At 40.6% G+C, this 13,921-nt stretch overlaps 1 protein-coding gene across 3 annotated transcripts; it reads left to right on the plus strand.

Annotated features, from left to right (window-relative positions):
- Positions 1 to 7: 7 nt before the first annotated feature.
- On the plus strand, positions 8 to 13,098 carry LOC124660709 (DNA ligase 6). Of its 3 annotated transcripts, none has more exons than XM_047198523.1 (20): positions 8 to 2,389; positions 2,464 to 2,581; positions 2,690 to 2,771; positions 3,200 to 3,302; positions 3,767 to 3,863; positions 5,084 to 5,186; positions 5,638 to 5,766; positions 6,768 to 6,815; positions 7,201 to 7,298; positions 7,388 to 7,453; positions 7,808 to 7,967; positions 8,068 to 8,175; positions 9,362 to 9,411; positions 9,936 to 9,970; positions 10,074 to 10,132; positions 11,584 to 11,745; positions 11,827 to 11,915; positions 11,988 to 12,087; positions 12,492 to 12,609; positions 12,753 to 13,098. In XM_047198523.1, exons 1-20 carry the CDS (start codon positions 100 to 102, stop codon positions 12,956 to 12,958), a joined length of 4,221 nt encoding a protein of 1,406 aa, XP_047054479.1. In that variant the 5' UTR covers positions 8 to 99; the 3' UTR covers positions 12,959 to 13,098. The 3 variants fall into 3 exon arrangements, with proteins under 3 accessions (XP_047054479.1, XP_047054480.1, XP_047054481.1); XM_047198524.1 differs by having other exon boundaries at positions 11,994 to 12,087; XM_047198525.1 differs by lacking the exons at positions 11,584 to 11,745; positions 11,827 to 11,915; positions 11,988 to 12,087; positions 12,492 to 12,609; positions 12,753 to 13,098 and adding an exon at positions 10,821 to 11,092 and having other exon boundaries at positions 10,074 to 10,179.
- Positions 13,099 to 13,921: the final 823 nt, after the last annotated feature.

Genomic DNA, 13,921 nt, shown 5'->3' on the forward strand with positions numbered 1-13,921 from the left:
TTCTTCTCCCTTCTCCTGTAGTCTGTCTGCGCGCCGCCGCCGCACCATGCGTTTCCTCGCCGCCGCCGCACTCAAACCCTAAACCTTCCATCCAAACCAATGGCGTCCCTCCTCTGCTCCCCGGCCTCAAAGTCGCTCTCCGTCACCACCTCCGCGCTCTTCCTCTCGTCGCTCGCGTCCCTCTCGCCCGCCCACCCCCACCCCATCTCCGCCTCCGCCGCCGCCCCGCCCGTCCCGCCCTCCGTGCCCCCCACCGCCCTCATCCCCAACTCCCGCTTCCTCGTCGACGCCTTCCGCCACGCCGGCGACTTCTCCGTCGCCTACTTCCTCTCCCACTTCCACTCCGACCACTACGCCGGCCTCGGCCCCACCTGGCGCCGCGGCCTCGTCTTCTGCTCCGCCCCCACCGCGCGCCTGCTCGCCTCCGCGCTATCCGTGCCGCCGGAGCTGATCGTGTCCGTCGACACCGATGTCCGCGTCACCGTGGACGGCTGGGGCGTCGTGGCCGTCGACGCCAACCACTGCCCTGGCGCCGTGCAGTTCCTCTTCACCTCCCCCGGACCGAGGGCGGAGAGGTACGTGCACACGGGCGACTTCCGCTACGCGCCATCCATGAGAAGCAACCCTAACCTGCTGGAATTCGTCGGCGCCGACGCCGTGTTTCTGGACACCACGTACTGCAACCCCAAATTCACATTTCCTTCTCAAGAGGAGTCGGTGGAGTATGTCGTCAACGCGATAAAGAAGGTGAAGGAGGAGAGTGGAGAGCGTGTGCTGTGCCTGATCGCCACTTATGTTGTGGGCAAGGAGAGGATTCTGCTGGAGGTTGCGCGGCGCTGTGGGTGCCTGATCCATGTGGATAAGAGGAAGATGGAGATCTTGACGGTATTGGGGTTTGGTGGGGAGAATGGAGTTTTTACGGAAGACGCTGCAGCGACTGATGTGCATGTCACCGGGTGGAACATTCTCGGGGAGACATGGCCCTACTTCCGTCCGAATTTTGTGAAAGTGAAGGAGATCATGTTGGAGAGAGGGTACACCAAGGCAGTTGGATTTGTGCCGACCGGATGGATGCACGAGACCAAGAAGGAAGGATTTGCAGTTAGGGAGAAGGATTCGATCAAGATACATCTTGTACCTTACAGCGAGCACTCTAGCTACGATGAGCTGCGGGACTACGTCAAGTTCTTGCACCCAAAACGGGTCATTCCCACTGTCGGAGTAGACGGTGGGAAGCTTGATGGTAAGGATGCAGTTTCTCTACAGAAACATTTTGCTGGACTGGTGGATGAGACGGCAAACAAACATGAGTTCCTGATGGCATTGCATCGAAGATCGACATCTGTTAGCCATGAGGATGTGTTGGCTAAATGCTCGAGGGAACAAGACAGCGATGACTGTGCTTCGGAACCAGAACACAGTTATGTTTCTGAGCTACCAGGCAGTTCGCAGATTAAGATTACAGAGGAGATGAAGAAAGAACTGTCGGATTGTCTACCCTCATGGGTCAACCAGGAGCAGATCCTTGGTCTGTTGATGAGCTCAGGTGGCGATGTTGTTCAAGCAGCATCTGATTTCTTTGAGCGGGAGCGAGATTTCTTTGAAGAAGCAAATGTATCTAATAATGAAAAGCCTAAGTTGGGGGAAATCCGTACTTCTGATCAGGGATCTTCTGCTGAGGCAAGTAGTCAGCAGGAACTTCCTTCATTTTCACAGAACCCCATGGAGCATTCTACCAAGCTGGTAAACTTGACTCCTGTGAAAATGAAGCATTCTACCAATTTGGTAAACTTAACTCCTGTGAAAATGAGCTCAACTCTTCCCAAAAAGGAAAAGAAGAGGGGTTCTAGCACTGTCAGCAAGTCAAAAAAGAAAGGAAGATCAAATGCCCCAACAGAATCTGGTGGACGCAAGCAGCCCACAATCACGAACTTCTTTGGTAGAGCAACGGCAGCTGCTTCTAAAAGTGAGACAGGCGATAAAGTAACAGTGGATCCACATGAAAACAATGGGGATAATGGCAGCCAGTTAACTGATACTGTAAAATCACACCAGCAGGGTGTAAACCAGCTTCTTCAGATTGTAGGTGGCAACATGTCCAGAGAATCTGCAGTTTCTTTACTTGAGAAGACAGGAGGAGATATAAATGTAGCAGTTGACATTTTTTTCTGTAAAATCCCAAACAATGATGTACCTGCCAACGACAAGAGTATTGTGCCGCAGAATACACAAAATGAAATGATAGATAGATATAATAGCACAAACATTGTCCACAACTCTTCTCAGGCTACTCCAAAGATGCAAAACTTGTATGTACAAACTTCTGTAGCTCAAGCAGATTCGGTCAATATATCATTGCCAGTTGAAAAGTATCTCCCCATTGAGCATGGTTAGCTACTAGCCGCTGAGAGTTTTTATTACCTTGCTCATAGTGAGTCATGCCATGTATGTCCTCTTCTGCAGCTTGCTGGACAGCAGGACAGCCTGCACCATACTTGCATTTGGCTCGCACTTTTGATCGGGTTGAAAGAGAAAAAGGAAAAATCAAAACTACTGCCATGCTTTGCAACATGTTCAGGAGGTTTTCTGATGTTTATTACTTCGTTTATAGTTTACATGTTGCTGCTGTATAATCCATTGAATATATTCACCGTTGAAATACTAGTTAATATCTTACCTTTGAATGCAGTTTGCTTGCCTTATCACCTGATGATGTGCTACCTGCTGTTTATCTATGCACTAACAAAATTTCTCCTGACCATGAAAATATGGTAAGTACAGAAATCACCATACTTAGCACTATCCTCGGATCTACTGTTGGTTGCTTCTTTTAAGATCTCGGTTGGAACAATGGAGTATGCACTTGGGAGCTAAAGAATATCCACACATTGGATGTGTAGTTTCCTACAAATGTCCCATGAGAATACTGTGTTCCAAACCAGATAAAAAATTATATTGGTTAAAATCTATATCAATAAGGATAGCTTGATTGCCAACTTAATTTATGAAGTATTGACAAATCATTTTATTGTGGAATGCTTTCTTTCAAGTCCCGCAGTTACTGTTTAATATACAATATCCTATTATAGCATTGTATTTTGGTCATGTCATCCTCATATTTTCTTTTAGAAAGAATGCTTTCACTATGCCTTCTCATGGCATATCAATACACTAACTCCATGTCTGTTAATGAAGCTAGGAACTAAACATTGGCGGCAGTCTAGTTGTTTCTGCTCTGGAGGAGTCATTGGGAACTAGCAGATCTAAAATACACGAGATGTACAAAACTTATGGTGATCTTGGTAAGGCTAAAAGTTAAAAGTAGCAGCATTATTGTTTCATATTGGTAGTTTGGAGAAAATAGCCTACCCCATGGTGTAATCTGTCATGGTTGTGTCTTCGCGTATGAATGCATTTGGCTGGCTTGTGAAAAGGTCTAACATTGTGTAGCTGCATGCACGAGTTATTTTTTTTTCTCCCTCTGTCCAGAAATGTTAGGCGTACTTTGTTTGGTCAAGACAAGGCTTTTGACCAACAATTATAATGTATTGATAGATTTATTGTTGGTCAAAGCCTTGTCTTGACTAAACAAAATGCACCTTATATTTCCGGAGGGAGGAGTAATTTCTTTTGTAATAGCAGTTGAGTTACATTAACTTCTATTTATTTATCATCTATGTTACACCATATGTTCTATGGATTCAGGTTATTTAATGTTCCAAATTCAAATTTTGTGGATTATAATTAGTATATAATAATATTGTAGGTGATGTTGCTCAAGAGTGCCGTCAAAATCAAACACTACTTGCTCCTCCTCGTCCACTCTCAATTCAGGATATATATTCGACACTTCAAAAGCTAAGGTATTACCTACAAAAGGAATCTTGTTTCGCTCTTCATCTTACCTTTTTATACTGTATCTATTTTATGATAATGATTGTCCACCTTTCTTTTACTCAATATTATGTGCTACAACCTATAAATAACACTTGAGGAATTTTCCTGAATATTTTTTTGTAACACATACAATTGTTTCCTGGCTGATTGCCAACTTGCGTGCCACCTCATCATCCAGGTGCTAGTTGTAGCCATAATGGGTAGAATATCGTATGTCAAGTCAGTATTCAAGTTGGTGACTGGACTGTTGAGTCTCACTTGTTTAAGCAAGATTTTAGGCTTAACCAAAACAATAGGCTTCTATCCAGTTTTAAACCTGCCCAGCCAATGCTGATAAGCTTTCAAGTAACTATCATGAACCAGCCTCTGCTGCCTAATCACTGAGTGATAGGCTGTTGCAGTTCTATAGAGTGGTTAAGGTCTAGCTATTGTGGCGGGACTTGCAGCCATCCTAGCCGTAGTGTTATGATTTTGCAAAGAATAAGATTATATGGTCGATGAAATATTGTTTGCTGGAGATTATTGTTAATACAAACATGTCAAAGTGGTAATCATTATCTAGATTTTTGAGCCACTAGGATGCTCATGCCTCTTACTGTATCTCAAAGCTCTTGACTATAGTTCGCATTCTTCGTATTATGGATCAATGATACAGAGTGAAACTGTCCACCTGCCTCTCTAATAGAGTTCTATGTATCTTTCCAAACATTGCCCAATGTCTTAATTATTTAGGAAGTTAGGAGTGCTATATAGATGGCTAAGGTTCGTCATGAACAACTTTTAATCTGGACGATAACTCCTGTATGGTTACTGTCATGTCTGCTATCAGCGGTATCAATTAATAACATGACATGCATGTCATTTTGCATCGAGCCATCTTGTCAAATTTCCATATATATCTACTTTATCTAGTAATCTAGTATCTTAGCAACTGATGGTAAATAACATTTCTCTGTAGACTGCGTTATTCAGTTTTGTTCTAATATTTGGTTTTTCTTATGCTAGTAATAAGAAAATCGTTAAATCTTACTATATTCTGTCTTTATTTCATGCAATAATCTCACTGTTCTTTTCCATGATAAATAGATAATTTACAACTAAGAATTGTCATACTTTGCATGATAACACTTAAAACTACAGAGAATTCTGTTATTGATAATGTGTCATCAGTGTTACTTTTTTTTAGTGCAATATCAGGCGGTGGGAGTACCGGAAGGAGAAAAATTCTTGTCTTGCATCTTATTCGGTCCTGCAGAGAAATGGAAATGAAATTTCTTGTTAGAACACTGGTGAGACATCCTTCCTTTCTGCTTGAAAATGTTCTAAATTTGTATCTGAGGCTGCATTGCATGTAATCACTGCAGATTATATTTGGATTTTGTGGTTTTAGTCTTTCGCGCTTATACGTATCTTCACACTCATCCTTCTCAATTTGGTAATTTGCTCAGTTAGAGTACTACACATTGATGGACAGTTTCAATCCATTTCCACACTTATTACGTCCTAATTTCCATTTTCAGAAATGATATTTAGCGAAAATTGTAGCCCAGTTTCACTTTGCATTTTGTTGTTCTCATTATCTTTGTTCATGCTTCCAAGTCTTTGTGAACTAAGTATGTAGCCATCCTTTAAATGGTCCCAACCTATCTTAATTAGTATGGCCATAATTAATGCATGCCGGATTTTCCTTTTTTCTATACCCTCCCCTTTTTTATGTGTGTGGGTGTGTTTTACCAACAGGTCCGTAACTTGCGCATTGGCGCTATGATGAAGACAATTTTACCTGCTCTTGCACATGCTGTTGTTCTTCATGAGAAATGTGCAACAAATCCTGTGGTATCCTTGGAGGGCGTAAAATCACAATTGCAGGTTTGTTTAACCAAGTCAAGCCTGTTCTTTTGTTCTGCAAATGATTTGTTCAGGGGTTTGAGCATTATTGCTCATATGCCCCATAAGTTGGGCAAAGGTGTTTCACTGCACAGGAGCCCCAAATTTACTCGCACCCGCATTAATGAATTTTGGTGCTAGATGTGATTGTCGCTTGCTAATATTAGGCACACACACACACACATAGAACCACCCTTACAAACTATTCAAAGAGAGAATATACCTACACGGTCAAGCATCTAACCATCTACTATAATGCAAGCACTTCTAGATCATTGTAGTTCCCAGGTCTCTATATGAACGTTCTGTCAATTCTAGGAGTGTACTTGGAGGATGCGTAGGCATGTCTCTTTCTTGTAATCACGAAAAAAGAGCATTGCAGTATCTATTAATTATAAGTACGAATGCATCGATCGCTCGATGTGGCAACAATGCTACAATATAAGTATGTTGGCAAGAGAAAAAGCTGGTCTATTTTGCTAAACACCTATGTTAAGTATCTTCAGAGAAAATTCAGTTACTGTCTCTAAAGCTTGTGGGTCTAAGCCCATAGTTATGAAAAATGCGCAGGCACGCCAAATTTTATATTGTATTAATTAGCACAAGGCCCATAATTTCTTACGCATGGCCCTTCTTGTCTCCAAAGTAACCTAGAATATCTCATTTTGTAGTTTTATTCATGATCTGCTAGAATCTGAATTTCTTACCACAAAGAGTGAACATGGCACCTCCATTCTCTTGTTGACTACACAGCTGCGGAAGTTTGACCCTTTTTTCTCCCTAACTGTAAAACATTTTGGTAAAAATGGAGGGAACCTAATAGTCATAGGCTCATAGCCAGGGCCCAGCAAGTCTATGCTTCTTATTCTTATGTGAATTTCCACTTTCCACTTTCCACTTTCACACATCTTCAACATATGATGATTTGACATTTTACACATTTTTCTGAACCAAGGATGCTATCTTCCTTCTTCTTTGAGCAGAGCCTTTCAACTGAAGTTGCTGAGGCATACAATGTCATTCCTAATATGGTGAGTAATGATTATTGAACTTATTTAATTTGATATATGTACATGATTTCCTAGCTGTTGGTTGTTTTCGTTAAAAGTGATGGTTTCTGGAAACTTATACCCTTTGTAAAAGAGCTATTGGGAGTTTCATCATAGCGCATTCTAAATGCAAGTACAACGGCTTTGACTTGTGAGTTATGAATGCCCATTAGCCAATCTGTGATGCAAGTGGTGGGCTAGAAAACTTCAAAAGGAAGTTACAAAGATTAAGATTTATAAACTTCCTTTGGCAAATAATGTATATACACTCAATCAAACTGAAACAGGATGGTTCTTGCTTTCAAGAGAGACAAGGTTACCTTTCTCTGAAATTTTTCTGAAGGAACTTGCTGACTTTATTTGTCAGGATTTGCTTGTTCCCTCTCTTCTGCGAGAAGGCACTACATTTGCAGCGTCGTCCTTAGCAATGGTTCCTGGCACACCTATACCACCTATGCTTGCAAGGTATGTACATGCATGATGCTGTTACAGTACAATTTTTGTACTGACTTATTTTCTGTTGTATTGATGGTTGTGTTTCTTTTATTTTTCAGAATTACTAATGGGGTCACTCAAGCACTGAAGTTGTTTCATGGTAAACCATTTACTTGCGAGTACAAGTGAGTTTGTTGCTCTCTAAGAGATCCTTAGCAAACCTACTTTCACGGCTATATGGTTGTTCTTGCTTTACATTAATTTGTTTGTGAATTGCTAAGTATAACACATCGTATCTAGCATAAGCATGGGCTTTGTTTGAAGGGTCGTGTGTACTGTGGACCCTGACAAAGCACTTAGGGAGGAATATATCTGAATAAAAAAAAAATCTGGGTTTACAATTGCCATTAGAAGTTACAAGGAAAGCTAGTTATCATAGCTTGGACATGGCTCGCCTTTTCTAGTTTCGAAAGAAAACTAGTTTATGATAAACCCTTAGACATGGCATGCGTAACTTATTTTTAGAGCTTTACTTCCAGGTATGATGGTCAGCGCGCCCAGATTCACAGGTCAACTGATGGATCTGTGCAAATATTCTCAAGACAAATGAAAGATTCGACTTCCCGGTTTCCCGATTTAGTGAGCATGATCAAAGAGCTGTGCAACTCTGAGGTGACCAGCTTCATACTGGATACTGAAGTAAGTTTGGTTCATGAGGAAGAACTCTCTATGTTGTTATATTTAAAGTAGACCATTTCTTTACCTTTTATTTGTTTTTGACCTGTTCATCCAAATAAAGGTTGTGGGAATAGATAGGAATAAAGGAAACAAGCTGATGTCGTTCCAAGAATTGTCTTCAAGAGAACGAGGGAGTAAACACTCCTCAGTTGCAATTCAAAACATAAAGGTGCTATGATATTCTGCGACACTAAGTTTAATTACTGCTTTGGACTAATCAACATTTTGTTTTTGATATCACTTTTACTTGATTTATTTAATGCCTATAATCTCTATAACTTTCCAAGTACGAAGGAAATTCTGGTTAATTCTCATGATTCAGAACTTCAATAGAATGAGCATAGGCTTCTTGTCGGCTCTCTTGAGTTTTGTCGAGTGATCATTTATCGAGGATGGATTTTGACATTTTCTACATGGATGGAAGGCTGTTTGCTTGAGTTTTGGGTCAAAAAATTCATATATCATCGTGTTAGAACATGTGCACCTGCAGAACAATCATTCATAAATACTCCCTCCGTTTGGAAATGTAAGATGTTTTAGGTGCTTATAAAGTAGACTAGATACAACCTAAAGTGAACCTACATACTAAAAATAGACTAGATACAAACTAAAGTGGGTGAACCAAAGAAAGTGCTTCAACATCTTACATTTCCAAACGGAGGGAGTATGATCAAATGGGCCCCCCTGCCTAAAAGAGGACAAAAGATTCAACTTAGTTTCTTATTAATGCAATTACGATCACTTGTCCTTTCTGTACAGCCCACATTTAGTCATACTTTTGCAGGTCCACATATTCTAACATGATTGGTGCACATCTATGATTGCTTTGAGAAATTATGGAGATACGTAACACAAGTACTTAAACTTAATAACTCAAGCTTTCACCCTTGCCTGTTCATTTGCTTATACCATTATTTATCACCACAATCAAATATTTAGGTAGCAGATTGTTGCATTTCTGCCATAGGCCCATAGATATTTCCAGAGTTTCACTAATATTAATATGTATGTTCTTTTATTTCTGAGCACTAATATGTATTGCATTTCCTGCATTTTTGACAATTAGAATTATGTTTTTTGGGTGGAGGGAGCATATGCACATGGGAGCCGAATTGAATTTCCAGTATTTCGCATATTATATTTTGTATTTCTATTTCAGTTTTCCCTATGCATGTGTGTTAGAAGCAAAACACACATAGTCAATGAGACCTGAGAGTGCCTATTTTATGCTTTTGAAAAAAAAAAGTACTTTTTGCGTTTTCTGTGTTTGGATTTCCTTCTCCATATTCAATTATTTAATAATCACAGAAAGTTTATTCCATCTCAAAGCTGATACTATCTCAACCACTTTGCAGGTTGACATCTGTGTGTTTGTGTTTGATATCATGTTCTGCAATGGACAGAGGTATGCTTGAAAAGACTTCATTTACAAGAAAGTATTTTTTTTGTGTGTGGAGGGATCACCCCTATCCACCGGTTTATATCACATGGGTTGCCTAATGGAAATGCTTGGTATAAGCTACAATTTATTTTAGCTATATGGTATAGTGTTTTCCGTATGGTTTATTGTTGAGTAAATTGCACTTTGGAGTTTGGATTACATATTCTTACCACGTCTAAGATTCGTTTAAATGTCCTGTTAAACTAGTGTGTCACTGGTAACTGGGCTCAGCTTGAATGAAGTTGGCAGGTTGGCTTGTGTCACTGAACTGGCTCAAGTTTTTTTTATATCTGGTCTGATGCAAGCCTATGGTAATAATATCTGAGCTTTTTTAACTGCATAGTATCTGGTTCTATTTGTGGTGAAGTTGCAGCAGTGGTAAAAAAAAGTGCAAACTGCAATTATGTGGAATAGAAAATCCCAGGCACAACAAATTTGCTGTTGATTGTCTTATTCAAAATAGCAGGAATTTAACTGTGTTTTTTTAGGCTATTGGATTATACACTTCGTCAAAGGAGAAACTGTAAGTTTCAGTACCATCTAGAGAACTTGTATAAGAAGTACAACAGATGTTGAGTAATGCCTCAATGAATGTTATGAAACTCTTCCTGCATTTTGCCTTGCAGACATCCATGACGTTTTCCAGGAGAAGCCAGGATACTTAGAGTTAGCTCAGCAGCTGATTGTAAGTTTCATCCTTAAATGAAACACTTTCAATTTATAGATGTATTAGTTTTTTTTTGAAAAGATAATATATTAAAGCTAGCAAGCCGCCTTATTAAAAACCTTCCAGCCCCCTTAGGTACCCGAAAAGAGTACGTCAGAAACTTGCAGCCATCAGAATCACATCAAGTTACAATCAGCCTGAAGGCTGTGAACTAGAAAAGCAGGTGGCTCAGCATCCCAGGAAAACGACCCATCTTGTAAACTTGTATATTTCGCACAAGAATGAGCCGCCTGGTTAGCCTCGCGACGAGCATGACTTAAGCTAAAATTTGTAAACAACAAACTCAGCTCACTAATCTCATCTAAAACCTGCTTGATCACTGAACGATCATTAGCTCTATTTTGCCAAAGTCGAGCCAAATCTTCAGAGGTCAACTTCAAAAACGACACTGCTGAAACCCCTTCCTGGAGCATACAAAACAGCATCTCTAAGTGCAAGGGACTCCACAGTCAGAGGATCAGACAAACCTCGGTAAGTTTTACCCGTAGCACCACGGAAAACCACCCCCTCCCGTGCAACAGCACCAGTAGCTGCCAGAGTATCTTTGACATTAACTGCACCATCGGAATTAACTTTAACAACTCCATCAGGTGGTCTCTGCCACTTACAGTCCGGCCTAGCAGGTTTAGGAATACCCTTCTCCCTTGGTTGTGAGGACTCAAGGGGCAAATCGTACAAGGATTCAAGGGCACACCCAAAGCCTGGACTAATAGAAAACACATCCAAACCCCTGAGTCTTGATAGAGTGTCGCAGCATCGGACATGAATAGGTTAATGGCATGGTGGTTCTTGCAACCTAGGGTGATAAGCTTGACACCAGCTATCCACTTCCTGCATGTCCTTTTCAACTGTTACAGTTCATCTTCACTCCAGAACTACTAACAGCTATAGAAATATACTGACTGCTTTTTCAACTGATGGCAGGAACAAAAAAGACTCACTGTTACCACCATAGCTTCATTTCCTGCACACACTACGATGGCAAAGATACTGCATCTGTTGATTTTAATAATATTTGATATGTTAAATCATCCTGTTTTCTTTCTTTGCTTGGTTCCTTCTTTTTACACCACTCTCAATCAAATCAATGTTTGCATCCAGCAATGCAGTATTTCAGCAATTCTGCTAGTCTACTTTGCAATGGGGAACAAAGACACAATAAGATTTAGCATATGAAGTTTTCATTTTTGAAGGAAATATGAAAAAACCGAGTCCATGAGAATTTGAAGCCAGGTAGTGGAATTGTACATCACCTCCACCAAAGTGAGCTAGGGTAACGTAGGATGCTAACTCGCTCTGGTTGAAATTGCAAGATCTTGAGTACCCTTTGTCTTTCTTTCCATGTTTGCTTGTTTGGAATACATTCATGCATGCTTGTAACTGCAAATGAATCAATGTTGACAACGTAGGTTGAAGAAGATGAAGCATCTATAGATAATACTAGCACTTTACACAGAATGAGCAGCTTTTTTGAAAAAGCATGCCAGTCTTCTTGTGAGGGTATAATGTTGAAGACTCTCGATATTGATGCTGGATACTCTGCTTCCAAGCGCTGTGATTCGTGGCTAAAGGTGTGAACTGTTGCTGTGTACTGAAAAAGTGTTTACCTTAATGTTTCATACTTTTCTGATCATCCTGCTCGACGTTTGCAGGTGAAGCGTGACTATGTGGAAGGCCTAGGTGATAGCCTTGACTTAGTTCCAGTCGGTGCATGGTATGGCAATGGACGGAAAGCTGGATGGTAGGTATCCTGTTTCCCTGTGCATTGAGTCAACCCCACTCCCCCAAGCTGTTCTTCAGTTTGTTTTTACAGGTACAGTCCTTTTCTGATGGCATGCTACAACCCTGAATCTGAAGAATTTCAAAGTGTCTGCCGTGTTATGTCTGGTTTCTCAGATGATTTCTATAAAGAGGTATGTTTTAACTGTTATTTGTTTAATCGTGTCACACTTGTCTCTAGTACCTTGCATCTACAAGAACATCATGTGTCAGCAGCTGCTTACACGGTTGAATGCGATTTTTTTTTGCTTTGACAAATTGACACAATAAAAGAATGAAGTTGGCTAATATACGATCAATAGTAAAAATTACATATACTGGAATGGTATGTAGCAATATACAGGATGCTACTATGTACATCCTGTGAAAGGCTGACTCCGCTGGCAGTTCTCTAGTGAATATGTTGCTGTAGGGACAAATTCTGTTGGCTTATTGTTTTAATTTAAACCTGTATCATGTCCACAATCAGACTTCTGTGTATTGCTGTTATTAAGCCTTCCATGTCTACGCCTTTTGATGTTGGAAATTTGATCTATAGATGAAGGAGTTTTATTCCAACGAAAGGATACTGCCGAAGAAACCTGTTTATTATAAAACAGATGAGCAGCCGGACTTGTGGTTCACTGCGGAACAAGTTTGGGAGATCCGAGGTGCAGGTATGTGAAGCCCCCCTTATTATTAACATCTGGGTTTGGAAACTATAAGGAGTACGTAAATATATTGGGCTTATGCCACATGGTTTATGCTGACCTTGCAGAAAATATAAGGAGCATCTTCTAAATTTTATTTTTATTGGCAGACCTTACATTATCCCCTGTCCATCACGCGGCCATCGGTATTGTCCATCCATCGCGTGGGATCTCAGTGAGGATGCCTAGGTACATACGCTCTGTTCAAGATCGGAGCCCAGAGGATTGTAGCGCGGCTACTGATGTTGCTTGCATGTTCAAAGCTCAAACCAGGAAGATGGACGTCAGCGGTGACAACCCAGATAAAAGTCACTAGTCACCATCTCCTTATCAGCCTTACCGTGCGATTTGTTCTGTACATGCACATGAGCAGAATAGTTTGAACTAGCAAAATAGCATAGGCGTTGCTTTTCACCTTCTGCGTGTGCTAATACAGTTCCTTCTTTGCTTTCCCAATCTGCGATTCCACTGTTCCGGTTGCCACCAGATTCACAATGCAGAACAAGGAGTATCAGGATGGGAGTAGCTAGTTAACCAGGAGGACATCGTTGTGCATGCGCCTGGCAATAATTGTTTTCCTCTTAAGAGTGCAGCAACAACATGGTAAATTGGTAATGCACAAAAAAAGGACTCACGGTTTCTCTTTCATAACAATAGCTACCGGCAGTGAGCTGACCGAGACAATGACCGATTTCGTTGCTTTCTTCAGACAAATTCCTAAACGAAAGATTTCCCCAACTCACGCAGGCGACTTGACAGGCTCCCAAAGCTAGGTCAACGTGCACAGGAAAAGGCCTATTATGAAGGCGGGCAAGAAATATAATTCCATCTACGTAACCAAATAATAAACCAAAACGGAGGAAGACAACAAGCTCTCTGTAGACTTATCTTTCGGCCTCCTTTGATTCAAAGGTACGAAACATAAAGGAATAGGAAATGGGTGGCCTCCTTTGATTCACAAGTACGAAAAATAATCCTGGGGGCATAGGAACTCTCACATATGGTTGTTTAATTGTACTAAAGGAAAACTATAGGAAGCCATCAACATTTGATTCATGGGATTTGTATATGAATTGGATCCTATGAATTTATTTCCTACATGATTGGTTTGATTCATAGGAATATATCTTAGCTGAACTAATCATATATAAATCGTGTAGTGCAAATCCTATACAAACAATTGTTATGTCATACCTCTTTCTTTTCCTACAATCAAATGCACTTCATCTTCTTATAGATTCAATTAGATATGGCATCTTAATTCTATGTTTTTCTATTC

This window comes from Lolium rigidum, chromosome 6 (assembly GCF_022539505.1).
Source record: "Lolium rigidum isolate FL_2022 chromosome 6, APGP_CSIRO_Lrig_0.1, whole genome shotgun sequence".
Classification (NCBI taxonomy): Eukaryota; Viridiplantae; Streptophyta; class Magnoliopsida; order Poales; family Poaceae; genus Lolium; species Lolium rigidum.